Genomic DNA, 14,698 nt, shown 5'->3' with positions numbered 1-14,698 from the left:
GCAGTGCTTGTGGCCTTTAGCATTGAGTTCTGATCAGTATTGCTGAGAAAAATCTCATGCCTTTCTAAAGTTTTATTTTACTGCATTTTCTTGTATTGCCAATCAAAATGCAGAGCTGCCAAGAAAAATATAGTAAGGAAGCAAAGGAAATTTGCACATGAAAGGGAGACCTGCCATATAAATCTACCAGTTTTGAATTCTGATTGTCAGTAAATGTGGACATAACTGCAAAACTGCAGTGATGCTTTTACAGCAGGTGCCTTGGGTTTGGAGTAGTTTCCTTTCAAACCTCTGTGTTGTTTTGCTTTATTAGAAGTTGTAAGTTGTTTTGTTATCTCTGTAATTGTTCTGAGAAAGGTTTCTGAAGTGTGTTGCTTTACTGTTGGAGTATGAAAAAGCTTCTTTGGCAGTACTGTGGCAGATTACTAATGAAAACTGAAATCTAGAAGAATAATTTAAATGAGGTTAGATGATTTCGCGAAGTTGTCCCAGGGAGTCTGTGGTGGAGTAGGGAGTTGAATGCAGATCTGGACTTAAACCTCTGGTTGGTCTGTCTTTGTCTAGTTAATTTTGCTCTCCTAGTGTTCAGACACAGCAAATGAAAGTACATCTCCAGTTGCTTTTCTTTCCCTTTTCATCCTGCAACTTCAGTCTTACCTGGGATTGCTTTCACTGATGTTTCATTGTTTTCCAGAAGCATTCTTTATACCTGAGGTTTATATCACAGTCACAGAGGAGCTGGACATACAACATCTTACCCTGCTGTGGAATGGTCCTTTTTGAGGAAAATACTGGTTATGTCTTAAACAGGGCTGAGGGCTTTTCTGTGATGGCAAGGACAAATGGCACCCACTGAATGCATACCTGCTGTGTAGCACTGGTTCTGGCAGGTTATCCAGCCTGGGGTTGTGCCCCTGTGTCCGTAAGAATGTCAGTGGTGATGTTGCAGCCTGTCAGAGTGGTGTTTTCATAATGCAATACTGGGAGCATACATTGGACACCCCTGGGTTGTGGGATGAGATCTTGAAGGGGTTCTTGAGGGTTTGAGGACTTGGAGATAAGTAGAGACTAACTTGATGTCACATTTTCTTTCCATGCTGCCCACTGGGAACAGTCCCTGGTGACCTCCTCCCCTGTGGTTCTTGAGAGGGCCAGCACTGTGCCAGGGAGGCTGCAAAGGAATAAGCAGTGTGAATGACCTGTGATCTCATGTCTAAGCTTGTCTCCTGGCTCTATTTTATTTACCTGTAGAGATGTAGCCCCTACTGGATTTTGCTGTTGTTACTTTATTGTTTTGTGAGCCACCTGCATATTCTGTTTTATTGCAGACCAGGAAGTCAAGGAGCATAGTTTATGAGGTTTTTTTTTCTTCTCCCTGATTCTAGATTGAGGAAAGAAAGTTGATCTTTCTTCCCCAAATGCTCTTGAGTTAAAGGAACAATAAACAGTGGCTGTCAAGATCTGTTGCAATCAGTTCTCCCATTTCTTCCCAGTTCAGAGCCTTTTTTCCGTGATTTGGAAAGCATATAATCTATTTTAAGAGCTCAAATCTTTCTTGACTTCTCAGGTGTCTCTTCAATTGCCAGGAGGTCAGAACTGAGTGCCATTTGAGGTGCAGACTTTGAGATTCAAGGTGTGAAGATGAGCCTCTTTCGTGCTGGGTTAGCCAAATGGGCAGAGGGCAGGAGATGTTTTTGTCAGGGGGTTTCCTGTATTGTGCTCATTGAAAAGTGAAGTCTTACAACTTTGCTGAAGTTACCCAGCTCACTCTAATGAACTGATTCTTGGGTGTTGCTCATGTCCAGTTGAGGTTTTCTCAATCTCAAAATAGAACCTTGAGCTAAAGTTTGAGCATGTTTTACAATGAGGGTGGTGAGGCACTGGAACAGGTTGCCCGGAGAGGCTGTGGATGCCCCATCCCTGGAAGGGTTCAAGGCCAGGTTGGATGGGGCTTTGAGCACCCTGGTCTAGTGGAAGATGTCCCTGCCTATGGCAGGGGGGTGGTCTAGATGGTCTTTGAAGGTCCCATCCAACCCAAACCATTTTATGATCATTATATTATAAGTGATTCTACTCCCCAGTAGAGTTTTGTCTGAATGGGGAGCGATTATTGCCACTACAACTCAGCACAAAAAAGCTGTTGTTCTTGCAAGTAGAAAATGGGAACTCTTGCTTTTCAGGGACTGATCCTCTGGCCTAGATATCGAATATGTAATTCAGTTCAAGAACCAGTGAAAATCTTGAGAGCTCCTGTTAAATTCATTAAGGAATATGGCTTTATAAGAACCAGGAGAACAAAAAGAAAATGATGGCTAAGGTGAACTTTCTTTGGTTTGTGGTTAATTTTTCCTTAAAACTCTGCAGTGGCAAGTTACACTAGAAATGAACAGTGTCAGAGTAAATGCTTATCTGTTTCTGTCTGCTGGAGAGCTGCTCAATCGTGTATGGTATTTTGATGAATTTGTATCTCCTTGTGACTAATTGTTTATGAAGTCTGGCTTGTTACCAATTACTCTGATGCTTTTCTGATGCCCTTCTTTAAGGGATATGTCTCTTCCATGTCCTTACAGGGACAAAGTTGGCCTGTCAAAATCTGTAGCAAAATGAGCTTGGCAGGCCTACACCTTTCCTCGTTAATGTATGCATTTTGAAATCAGCTTGCTTTGCCAAGTATATGTATGACTTAATATGTGGCACATCTGAAGACTTCAGCCTGTGATCCCATCTGTGCCTTAGTTTCATTCTAGTTCCTTTATCGCCTGCAGGACTAGAGGCTTTCAGGGTCTTAGTCTGAACTCCTGCCCCTGGACCGAATGTGCATTTTACTTGTTTATAAACTTCTTTATGGGGACAAAAGATTTTGTGATTAATAGGTGTAAAATTTTGGAGATTAGAACTCTGAAGTATGATTTGATAAAAGGCATTTTTTCTAAGTGGTGGTATGGTTTAATAGCTTCAGGAAAAAATTACCAGCACTTCAGTAATTCAGCTATCTACCTGTATGGCAAGGATTTGTCTAATCTCAAAGGTGAGAGGAGACGTTTGTTTTTCCTACAAGAGTTCTCTTTTTTTTTTTCCTTCTTCTTTGCGTCTTTACTAGAAGTTGCCTTTATCTCAAAGCTTGTGTAAGGTAAGACGTGTATTGCATATATGTTCTCACAGGAGCTAGGTTAAGGAGTGTAAAGCTCACAAAGAGTACTGGTGATATTTAATAAGAGGAAATACCCTGCTTTTAAGCTGTATACCTTTCTATAAACTAAAAGTGTCTGTTTGTATGCCTGTTCCCTTTTAATGTAGAATCAGACCTTGATGAAGTGTTGTACACTGGAGATTCTAGTCTCCTTTCTGAAAGTGAGACTGCTCTTGACAAGGTGGTTGCATCTTTGTTTCAGTGTAGCTGAAAACAAAAGAGATTCTTCTTTTTTGGACACTGAGAAGATCCCAGCTTTTCTCAACTGGGATGTACAGAAAAGAGTTTTAAATTGGGATTTTCTAATCTGGGCTGCCTTGCAGCTGTGCATGAGTCTCTGCTGCACAGGAGAGTTGATCTAGTGCTGGAGTTGGGTGCTTTTATGCTGAAATTGAGAGACAGAGGAGGACCCCTGAGGGCAGCTTCATCCTTGCATTCTTCTCATTTTACACTGTCAAGCTCTCCCCAAAGCTCTTTATACTTGTTAAAATTCCATGCATGGCTTTTCTTGAAAGACTAAAACTGGCTACCTGGCATACACATAACTCCAGTTGCAAAAAAACCCCCACCCAGAACCAAACAGGCATGCCAAGCTACCTCTTGATTCTTCCCCTATGACAAAATATTTTTAGACAGATAAGTTTTTGTCATTGCATGGATCATTGCTTTGCCTTCCACTGATAACATCCCTCACACTAACATGGCTCCTTAATTAGAAACTCGCTTTCCTTTATATGTATGACAGTCATGTGTGCATAAGGCAGCATTTAAACATCTACAAAAGTAGCCAATACTTTATGGATTTGAGTGAAACCATGCTTGGAGGTAGCTATGTTGTTGTTATAGTGAGGGACCTGAGAGGCTGTCATGCTTTTCAGTACTGTTTCTTGAACCATCAGGGGATGGTCAGGGTTTTCAGGTCTTTTTAGACTTGGCCCTCAGTCTTCTACAAATAAAGCAAAAGGTTGTAGGACATGTGAAGCTAACTTTTGTAGTTAACACCTTTGGATGTTGTGTTGCAGTCTTTGGATGGTGCAAAGTACAATGAAATCCTCTCTTTTGCCAGTAGTGGACAAAAAGTCACCTGTATTTAATGAGATGCTTTGTATGACCTTTGTGCTCTCTTCATGAATCTGAATGGCTTGTGGTAGGAGTCTTAACTGGTGAGAGCTGCATTGCTTGGTCTTACCTTTGTGCTTGCTTGCCTAATTCCAGCAAAACAGAGTTTTCAGCTGGTGGATCTGGTCCATTTAAGTTCATATTCCAGGTCTTCATGACCAAGAACAACATCTATTTGTAGAACAAGAGCCGTGAGTTCTTCTTTTTCTTTCACAGGACAAACAGGAGGACTTAAAGAAGACTATTTTGGAGGGCATAGAGCCGGGCAAGCATCAGGTGAGGTTGGCCTTTGATGCTTGTAAGCTGCAGCCTCAGGATACATGCTAAAAATAAGCATGGCTTTAAGGCATCTAAATTTCTTGAAAAATACAAAGACTTGCTGTGTAGGCTAGACATGTCATCTTTGTCCTGCATTTTCCCTTCTGTTGGGTTTTCTAAAGCCCTATTTTGAAAAAACAGTATCTCAACCATCACAAATGCAGCAAGTTATCTCGTTGAGTCTATTGGCACAAGTAGCTATGTTAAACCTGTTAGTACATACCTAGCTTCCTGTAAGGTCTTCCGTTTTCAGATATTTACTTTAAACTAGAGGCCTAGTTGAGTTTTTAGGTGCTTCTGAAATACTGGTTTGCTACATATCTCAGGAAGTTTATCTGGGACAATTAGGTTGGTAACTGCTAGAATACTGTATCTCTTGATAGGAGTTCAATCTTGAAAATTAGCAAAGTGGCATAGTATTAAGAACTGTATTGTCTGGCTATTGTCTGGCATCAAAAACTTTGTCTAAATCATTTTGCTTAGAATAACATTTAGATTTCCGTTAAATATGCACTGTTGTCATGGATGAGAGAGGCTTGTTGAAGAGAGCAGTTGGACCTTTACTTTGAAAACGCAAATTTTGTTCTAGAACTTTTAAATAACAGATGACATTGGAAACTTGAGAAAAATACCCTAGTGAATACTTGCCAACCATGAATACTTGTGAATCAAGGAGAATAATGGGGGCGGGAAAGCCCTTATGTAACTGATCTTGGAATTGCCTGAAACAGAGAACTCAAAAGTCAAGAATAAAAAATATCAATGATTGTCATTAGATGCTTCTGATGACACTGCTTTTGCTCTGCTGTCTGAAGTATTCATTTTTCTAGAAAGGAAATAATTATTAATGACTGGATTCGCATCTCCTTTTTGAGTCCCAGTGGAAAAGGTTTAGATAATGTAAACTCTTACCCGATTTGGGTAATAGTCTTGCTTTCCCCTTCCTTTCCATCTGGTACCCAAACTGACAGAAAATTCTTCTCGGGCTTTCTTTCTATTCAAGCAGAACTAGCAGGAGAGCACATTACTCAAGTGTTTAGAGACTGGCTTTTCTAGTCAAAGCTGGCATAGATGTTCTCCTTTATACCTCTTTCTGATCATACTAACTGCAGTATTTCTCAGGGTTGGAGCAGTGAAGAGAGGCAGAATACTGTGGTGAGGCCTACAGTGCAGATAGCTGGGGAAAATATGTCTTTGGAGATGAGTACTCCTTGGTAGTTTTTGTTCTTAGAAAATAAGCATTTGCATGTACTTCATATTAATACAAGGAAGAAGCATATTGGAAAGCTGATGGGGGGGATGCTTTTGGACAGCTTTCATGTTGTCTGTCCTGATTTTGATTATCTGCTACAGCTAAGAAGAAAAGTCTTTGAAATTTATGGCTATTCTAGGTAAAAGAAAGGATGTGAGTAGACAAAGGCACTGCAGTGGCTCAGCTTCTTGTTTTGGCTTCTTCTAGATGTTTTCCCTTAAAGGTTGAGCTGATGCTGTTAGCCTTTATTAGGGGTAAGTAGAGTGCTGAAGTCATAGAACTAATTTCATCTTAAAATAAAATAAGCATTTCTATCTTCTGGTGTGAAAAATACCATCAAAATGTAATAACTTTTGAAGATCTACAGCAGGTGGGCACACAAATGGTTTAGTATGGCTGAACTGATGATTTGTACAGTACTGCAAGAATCTGAAGTGCATAATAGTTGAGGATCAAGTTCTGCCTGCTTGATGAAGTGACAGTTGGTTAAACTGGGCAGAATAACTGCATTGCATTTAAATGAGGAAGCCTCCTGACATCTGTGTTTAAGACTTCAACAGTGAAGTCTGCTAGGAATAGAGAATGTTACAAATAATGATATCTTACTGCTAGTTATCTAAAATGCTACATTTGAAGGCAATATAGGATGTCTTTTCCTCTATCTTGAATATAGCTAAGATGACCTAAAATAAATTTTGCTTCTTGCCATCTTTTGCTGTTGCATCAGTGGGGATTTAGGAATGTGTATTAAATTGTTTGGGCAGCAATGTTCTGGTCCTGCTCAGTGAGTGAAGCGATGTTCAATAGTTCTTTGCATCCATAGCTGCTTTGTGAGTGATTTGCTAGCAATACCAGGGGTTTACTGTGCATAAGGCAAACAGCAGCATCTGGCTTTTTATGATCTATTGGCAGTGGCTGAGGAAGGAAAAACTATGTCAAATACCAGAGTAAGCATCAGAGCTCAAGGGCACGCTACTAGGTCTTGGACATCACAGGGCCACATACTAACATAATTAGCTTTACGTGTCCTGCAGATATTTCTGACATGCAGACAATCCAAAAGCATGCATATATTTATTGACAGCTAAACAGTCATTTGCCCTGGGAGTGGAAACTACTTATTAAAGAAAAAAAAAAAAAAGTGACTTTAGTAGGTCTGTAAGCAGTAAGGCTTCCTATCTGCATGTGTGCGCTTACGCATCATACTACCAAGTAAGCAAAGAAATCAGAGCGCTAATGTGGTGTTTAAACGTGTGTTAAAGCGGTGTACAATAATACAAAGTTCTTATGAAGGCGGAGGAGCAGAGCATTTCTGCTCTTTCCAAAGCTCACAGGAGAGGGGTAGTGTAACCCTTGTTACAGCAAAGCATTGGTTTGTGTTTTCTGCATGGGGTCTGTCTCCAACAGGAGATCCAGTCAAGACACTTCTTCACTGTGGGTATGAACAGAAAGCTAACTTACAGTGCAGCTTGCAACCAAAGCAAGACATATGACAGAGGACATATGCAGAGTTTTCAGGAATACTGAAACTATGGGAAGGAGTTGATTTGTTCTGTCAAATCTATTTTTGTCCTTTTATATTTGTAAATAACAGTATCATCCACAGTCAGTACTAAATGTTAACTTTCACTGTCAGATATACATGCAATTCCAGAAGTACATAGTGAATTTAGAGCTTGGCTTCCCAGATATTTAATTAAAAAAGCCCATGGTCCAAGTATATTATTGATCAGCCTGAATATTCAGAGCGTAAATACAAACACTCCCTGGAAGACTATGTTTTCTCTCCTTGTTGCTGTGGGAGGGTTGATACATACTAGTCAGCATTCTTTGTGGTATTGATATGTCTACATAGCAGGCAAATTTTCTAGTTCTGTAACTTCTCTAGTGCATTTGTATTTAGCCACATCCTTCCAATATTCAGAAACTTTTTAAATTAGAAAATTGTTCTTGTCGCTCATTTCCTTTTTGTTGGTTTGTATCATCCTTTTGTCTTCTTTCCGCTTTATTCTCCAGTCCTCTTATTCAGAGACTTTTTGTGATCTGCAGTGATTTGTCTCATTTTTGTTGCTGATCCTCTTCAGTGTGTTTTAAAAATGTCTGCAGTTCAGATATTACTGCAGTTTTAAAGGTCTGGCATGCAGTATGTGACAGCTCTCAGGACTATTGCACATCAGTTCATAGTTATTTGTATACTGTCTGATGCTGGATGATATTTCTGTTAAATGGTCTTTCCTTTTTGAGGAGGAAACAAGATGTTACTGTTCTCAAGTATGTTATGCATTTGAAGACGAAAATAAAAAGGGCTATGTAAGTAGGGAAACTTCCTTGTGTGATAACAGTATGGATGCGGTCTTAATGCTTTTTGACAGTGTGATTCAGTATTTAAGTTAACAGGAAAATTGATTCCAGTCAGTTTACATTGATTCCAGTCAGCTTATAAGATAGATCTGCTACTGAGACAGGTAATTCTGGTCCCATCACGAGATGGTCCAAAAGCTGAAACAGTGATATAATATTTGCCCATTTATATATCTGTTATTTCTCCTTTACAATAGGAACATGAATCTGAAGGTGGGAGAACCCCACTTATGAAGGCTGCACGAGCTGGTCATTTATGCACTGTGCAATTCCTTATTAGCAAAGGTAAAATACTAGTTTAAATAACTAATTAAAAAACTTAAAATGGCACTTTACTGAATGTTTGTGATCCTTCTTCAAAATTAATCTGGTTGTGTATATGTGAGCATTTGTAAAACTGTTAAGGGTTTTTGAATTTCATTTAGTTCATGATACAATGAATCAAAATATTTTGCTACTTTTCCTACTCAGTTGTATAAATTAATAAATAGAATTGAAGTACAGCAAATATTTTCAGTTTCTTAAAAAAAGCACTTCCTCCTTCAGAAAACACACATCCTCAAGTACTGTCTGAAACAGTAAAAACTGCACCATGTAGGGATACTGATAAGTGCTTAGGATGAAAATGTAAAAGTTGTGCTTTGTACACTGTGTTCCCCCTCTCTTACCACTTATGAGGCCCACTGTTACTGTTAGTACTGCCTTGTCTCTACAAGATGAAGAGGATGATGTGTAGAAGCCATCAGTTATTCAAAATCCCTTGCTTTTACCCTAGAAGTGTGTATGAATTAGGAAGAGTAGGAAAGTTTACCTCTATTCCAGAAAATACTGTACTTGTTGATACTTTCTTTTTAAAAGAATTTCCTTGTGTTTAATTCTGAGATCTTCTCTTTATAGGTGCCAATGTTAACAGGGCTACAGCTAATAATGACCACACGGTGGTGTCACTGGCATGTGCCGGAGGCCACCTGGCAGTTGTTGAGCTCCTTCTGGCTCATGGTGCAGATCCTACTCATCGGCTCAAGGTACTCATTTAAAACTATGCATTTATCATAGGTACTGAAAGAACCACGTAGGTGATTTAATGGATTAGTAAATGTGCATTTTTAAATGGTCTAATTCATATCTTATGTGCTACACCAGGTAGCAAAATTCATCTTCTGGCTTTTTATTTCTAAAATCTCACTTCAGGATGGCTCAACAATGCTCATTGAAGCCGCCAAAGGAGGACATACAAATGTTGTTTCTTACTTGCTGGATTACCCAAACAATGTTTTGTCGGTTCCTGCAGCAGACTTGTCTCAGCTCACACCTCCATCTCAGGATCAGTCTCAGGTAAGGAATAAGGAATTCTTTTTTAAATATCACTATGAATGTTGCAAAGAAGCATTTTCTTAGTAGTTACCTTCTGAGGTTAATTTAGATGTGAACATGAACAGTGGAAAGAATTAAAAAAAGTCTACGCATTTGAAAATGGTAGAGAGTGAGGAAGGTGATTGGTACTGTCTGCAGTGTCCTGAAGAGTGCACGAACTTTGTTCTCTTTCCTGCTCCTTAGACAGGATAGTCCCAAACCTGGTATCTCAAAAGAATATTATTTTCTTGTTTGCGTTTGCTTAGTATTTTGTTTCAACAGTTCCAAACTGTTGTGACAGCACCCCTCAAATGTTGTTGCTGATTTTGTTTGTTATATGAAAGAAAATATATTGTGTAAATTTAGAATTCTGCAGGTTGGAGAGGTAGCTTTCCAGGGGAGTTAGTTGATTAAAAGCCTAAAGATGTTAAGTTTTCCAGCCTACACAACCCAGGATTTTGTGAAGAGTAACATAGTTAACTTTGACATATTATCCACAATAAAATAGCATGGGACAGGTCATACCAAGAGGTAGCATAGCACGCGCAGTTTGGGAAGCGTGGAATGGAGGTCTGCTGTAGAAACATGTATTTGTATTAACACTTCAAGATCTGGTTCATTTAAAAGTTTTTTTTTATCTGAGTGTGTGTCTGTGGCTTTGTTTTAAGGTTCCACGTGTACCGGTGCATACACTTGCTATGGTTGTACCCCCCCAGGAACCTGACAGAACCCCTCAAGAGAACTCGCCACCTCTCTTGGGAGTGGTGAAAGGTTAGTATGTAGCCACTTGGAGAATATATGCAGTTTGGAAACTGATAGGCTGGGGACAATTTTGTTAGAGCTTATGCATAGTATAGTCCACTCCATCAATTCTTGAACACCTCTAATGAAGTATAACTTGAAGTATTTTATATAGTGTATAGTTTTTGCTTATTTTCTTGTATTCTACAGTAAAGTAACACTGGTTATTCTAATTTTGTTATGCTTATTCTAATTTATTAGAATTATGCTTATTCTCATTTTTTGGAAGAGAATGATGGTAGTAACTGCCATAGTGCAGACTGATAAAAAACTTGAATAAACTCTAGGTGTGGTGTTAACTTTTTTAAATATTGTACATTGGTTATCTAGAATAGTTGCAACTATTGTCCATGAACTTGATATATCAACTTTTTTCTGTTCCTACAGTAGCAATGCAAACATGTTAGCACTGTAAAAAGCCAATGCAGATCTACTTACAGGAGAATCGTTCTTGTATTAGTTATAGTACTCTTGTAAGTGATCATAACATCAGGGTTTTTGCTTTGACCATGGTTGAACTGACTGGTTAAAACTATTCGCAGTCATTAAATGGTGAATTTAGCAGTTTGTTTCTAGCTATGGGTTCTGTAACAAATTCATCATGTCTGCTAAGTCAGCTCCGAAAGAGCAGCAGATTCTCAAGTGGAAAGTTACAAACTGCAGCTCCTAATGATGTACAGTTTTGAATTTGAAATATTATAGTATCCAAAGCTCTATTAGCTAGCTTTACTTAATTCCTTTATTCTGGAAGTGCTCAGTGCTTCCTAAAACGAACAAACAAAAAAACCCCAAGGGCACAAATGAAGAGAGGAAAAAAATTGTGTACCTAATGGTATTTAAGTGTGCAGCCATGACTCTCTCCATGCATATATGCCATGTGTGTGACTTCTCTAATGCAGTTATTGTATCATTTTCTTAGGATATGCAACACTTGATATTTTGGATTTCATAAAAATGAGTACCAAACAAATGAAAAGAATATGCAACTTCTGGTTCAAATAAAACAGCAAAAAGCTATATACCAGTATGTGCATGCCCTTACAATTAAATAACTATTAGTATTGCGAAGTGGGTTAGTGTTCTGGAAGTACATTTTGTGATGCATAGAAACCAATGAGAGATTAGTTGATACCGAGTCAGAAGACTAAAGTTATAAGTTTAAAGTCTCATGTTATTTAATCAAATTATGCAAAGCAAATAGTTGATTGTAGTTTAAGAAATAGCTCTCATTTAAAAAAAAACCAACACCTTATTGCAAATGTCAGCACATACTTTAGGCATGTTTTTAGAAGTACTGTGTTGTCGGAACTGGCACAGAGAGATCTAGTAGTTCTCAGTGTTTCAAGACATGCTTCACGCGTGTCAGCAAAACTAATCTGTGATGCGTTGCAAGAGAAGTAGTAATCTGAAAAGTGTCATTGGGCTGATGAAGCATTCCTGAAAACTTTGTGTGCAAACCTGTTGTGGATCTCAGATCCTTAGGGGAAAAATGGTATTTTTGTGGTAAACGCTGTGTGATGATGTAGTGATACCACTCTGCTACTTTAACTGTGATAGAGTTAGTGTTCTTTGCTGAACTTCCATTCTTAACTTGTTATACACACTTGGCTTTAATATACCGGACTTTCATTGTTAGACTTCTTAGGAGATGAGGGGCAAAAGAGGGTGTGAATAAAGACGTGTTCATTATTTCCATGGGAGGGGGGAGGGGAAGCAGTCGTAAGTTCTTACGTAACAAAACAGTTTATCCTGGGGAAGACAAATTTCTTGCCTTCACAGTTAGAAGTAGCCCTCTGAGTTTTTGTATAAACTCTTAACTACTTGGAGGAAGGAGAGGAGCACCTAGCCTTCTTAACCTCAATGCAGTCTGATTTTTAAGGACCTGTATTAGTTTTGCAAGAAATGCCATAGTAACAACTTGTTTCCTGAAGAGTTCTTGGCAAGTCGAGTGTAAAACTACAATACACTTGTATGTTACTGTTACGATTCAAATATGTGTGAGGCTTTTTCAAGAGGCATCTATGGTCTGATTTTGACTTACGTTATTATTCTTCAGTAAAGTAAGAAGGCATATGGAATAATTGGCATTTGAATAATTATTTTGGCAAAGGATTTAATATCAATGTTTAGCAACTGAAAAAAACATTTCAGAGCTGACAGTGGATCTAGAGAGACTTAGATAAAAGTAGTACACAAAGATGGTAACCTCCTAAAGAGCTGAAGAAAAATCAGGTGAAAGAAGCAGGGGAATTAGTTCACAGGACTGAACAGACCTCAACTCTTACATGCTTAGGAAGGATCGTTTTTAATGCACTACGTTTAGCATGTGTCTATTGTGTCCATGTAAAAGTGAAATCCCAGTGAAGTTGAGCTCTGGGCGTTCATGGGGAGAGGCAGGAGATTCCTTCCCTGGTGTTTTGTACTTGCTGCTGCCCTCATTTGAATGTGGTCAGGATTGCTCAGCAGCCAGCAGCAATTCTGATGTGGCAGCTCAACACGGAGAGCCTTTTGGCTAGAAAAAACAAATGTGCTATTTCTGCAGGAGCAGAGGGTCACTCCTGCTTTATACTGCAAGGGGTGTAAAGCACAGTGGCTATGATGCAGCTCGAAGTGCCCCTGCATCTGGTTCCCTGGGGCGAGGGGTCTCAGTGCCCAGCACATGAAATGGTCAAAAGGAATGCTGTTGGATTTCTTCAGGAAATCAGCTGGTGTAATAGTGTTGCTGTTGATAATCTTGTCTAATTTGCAAATGCAAGCTAATGTTTAGTAAGAGTGAGATCTGAAGCTCCCGGCAGTATCTGTGATTCTGCCTTAGTCTTTCACAGAGTGTGCCTGGTGAGCAGAGTGGCTTGAACCTGTGGCATATTTTTAGAACATTATTGAAAAACAACACACTAGTGCGACAAGAGGATGCTCAGGAACTCTATGGAAAGCAGCAAGATTGTTTTCATAGTTGAAATATTTGAACTATGTAAGGTGTTTTTAAACATGTCAAAATTTAAAATAGTCTATTTTTGGAGGCTGAGGTGTCTGTTATTTTGTAAGTTTTTCTCCAGCTTTGCTTTACTTAATAGCTAATCTGAAATTGTGCTTACAAATGAACTAATAGGCCTTAACTGAGTGCTTAAAACCTATCAACATGCTGTCATTAGACTTCTCTATTGTTGTTTTTAAGTGGGCAGTAACTTGCAGTGTTTCTTATTTGGGGTGCATGTTTTCTTAGAATTCCAGAAGATGTAATAGACTTAAGTTATTCATGTGAAAGCTGCCTACGTCTGCCTTTGATCCCTGGGAAGGAGACCAGAGTTCCCTTAAAGTTGAGTAGGATTTTTGGAATCTGTAAGCTTTTTAAGTTAGACCTTCAATATACGGTATCCCCTGTATCCCCATGCTAAATCTAACAGTCTAATGGCTTGGAGAAAGGAAAGAAAAACAAACTCCACATAGCTTCAGTAGCTACAAATTCAATTAATATTTTATACTCCAATATCTGACTTTTATGCCTAATACTGAGTTATATACTGGCAGAGATCTCATACGTTGTGTGATTTAATTGAAATACGGGCCAGGTTAACAGTAGAACTAGAAAGATTATATTGTTCTCATTGAGGTGAAGGTATTAAAAAGGCAAGCTGATATTCTTGCTTTTCCATTCTGACTCCTTTCAGACTTCTCTAGTGCACAGTCCAGCTGCCTGTTCATTGTTTCATGTGCTTCAACATCTTCTCATTAACTCTTGCCACTTCCTCCGTATTTTCTGCCTGGCTCAGCAGCTGACCCAGTTATCCAGGATGAGTTACCAAATGAAATGTAACAGTCCATGCCTCATGGCTTTTTAACTTCACTAGTACTTTCTTAGTAGACTTACAGACTTGTTATTCTTTTATGCAAATCTTTAGCAGTGCAAGCAGATTATTTAAAATCAAGACACGTGTAGGTCCCTAAGAGCACAACCGTATAAAAATCTTTTCGCAGTGATTTTTGAAATTCTGCTCCTTTGAAGCTTCAGTCACCTGCTTGCCACCAACTAATTTAATTACATCTTAGCAATTTTCCAGTTAGATACTGTCAAGCCACCAGAGGAAACTTGGGAAGATGACTAATACTGGAAGGTAACTCATGTTTTTGACTGTCAGAAAGTTTGGCTTGGTTTCAGCCATGTAACCATTGCCTGTTGGATATCGTTGCACCTCTTCCCTGCAAGTTTTCCATAGAAACAGCTGCAGGAGTGATAAAGATTGGCAAAAATACTGCATGGTTCACAGGAGGAATGTAGTGAAAATACAAACTCATCTCATCATTCA

General features: G+C 38.9%; 1 protein-coding gene across 15 annotated transcripts in view; it reads left to right on the top strand.

Annotated features, from left to right (window-relative positions):
• The window catches only part of ANKHD1 (ankyrin repeat and KH domain containing 1), a 119,195-nt gene that overhangs the window by 59,590 nt on the left and 44,907 nt on the right, over positions 1–14,698 (top strand). For 10 of the 15 annotated variants that reach the window (XM_069772427.1, XM_069772426.1, XM_069772425.1 and 7 more), the window contains exons 11-15: positions 4,526–4,585; positions 8,438–8,525; positions 9,138–9,265; positions 9,432–9,575; positions 10,262–10,364. In XM_069772427.1, coding sequence (XP_069628528.1) covers positions 4,526–4,585; positions 8,438–8,525; positions 9,138–9,265; positions 9,432–9,575; positions 10,262–10,364 — 523 coding nt within the window. The remainder of the gene's footprint in view (positions 1–4,525; positions 4,586–8,437; positions 8,526–9,137; positions 9,266–9,431; positions 9,576–10,261; positions 10,365–14,698) is intronic. The other 5 variants (XM_069772428.1, XM_069772429.1, XM_069772422.1 and 2 more) reach the window with 1 other exon arrangement.

The sequence above is a fragment of the Haliaeetus albicilla genome, chromosome 27 (genome assembly GCF_947461875.1).
Source record: "Haliaeetus albicilla chromosome 27, bHalAlb1.1, whole genome shotgun sequence".
NCBI classification, from domain to species: domain Eukaryota; kingdom Metazoa; phylum Chordata; class Aves; order Accipitriformes; family Accipitridae; genus Haliaeetus; species Haliaeetus albicilla.
The sequence above is the reverse complement of the archived record's forward strand: the minus strand, read 5'-3'. Positions and strand labels throughout refer to the sequence as shown.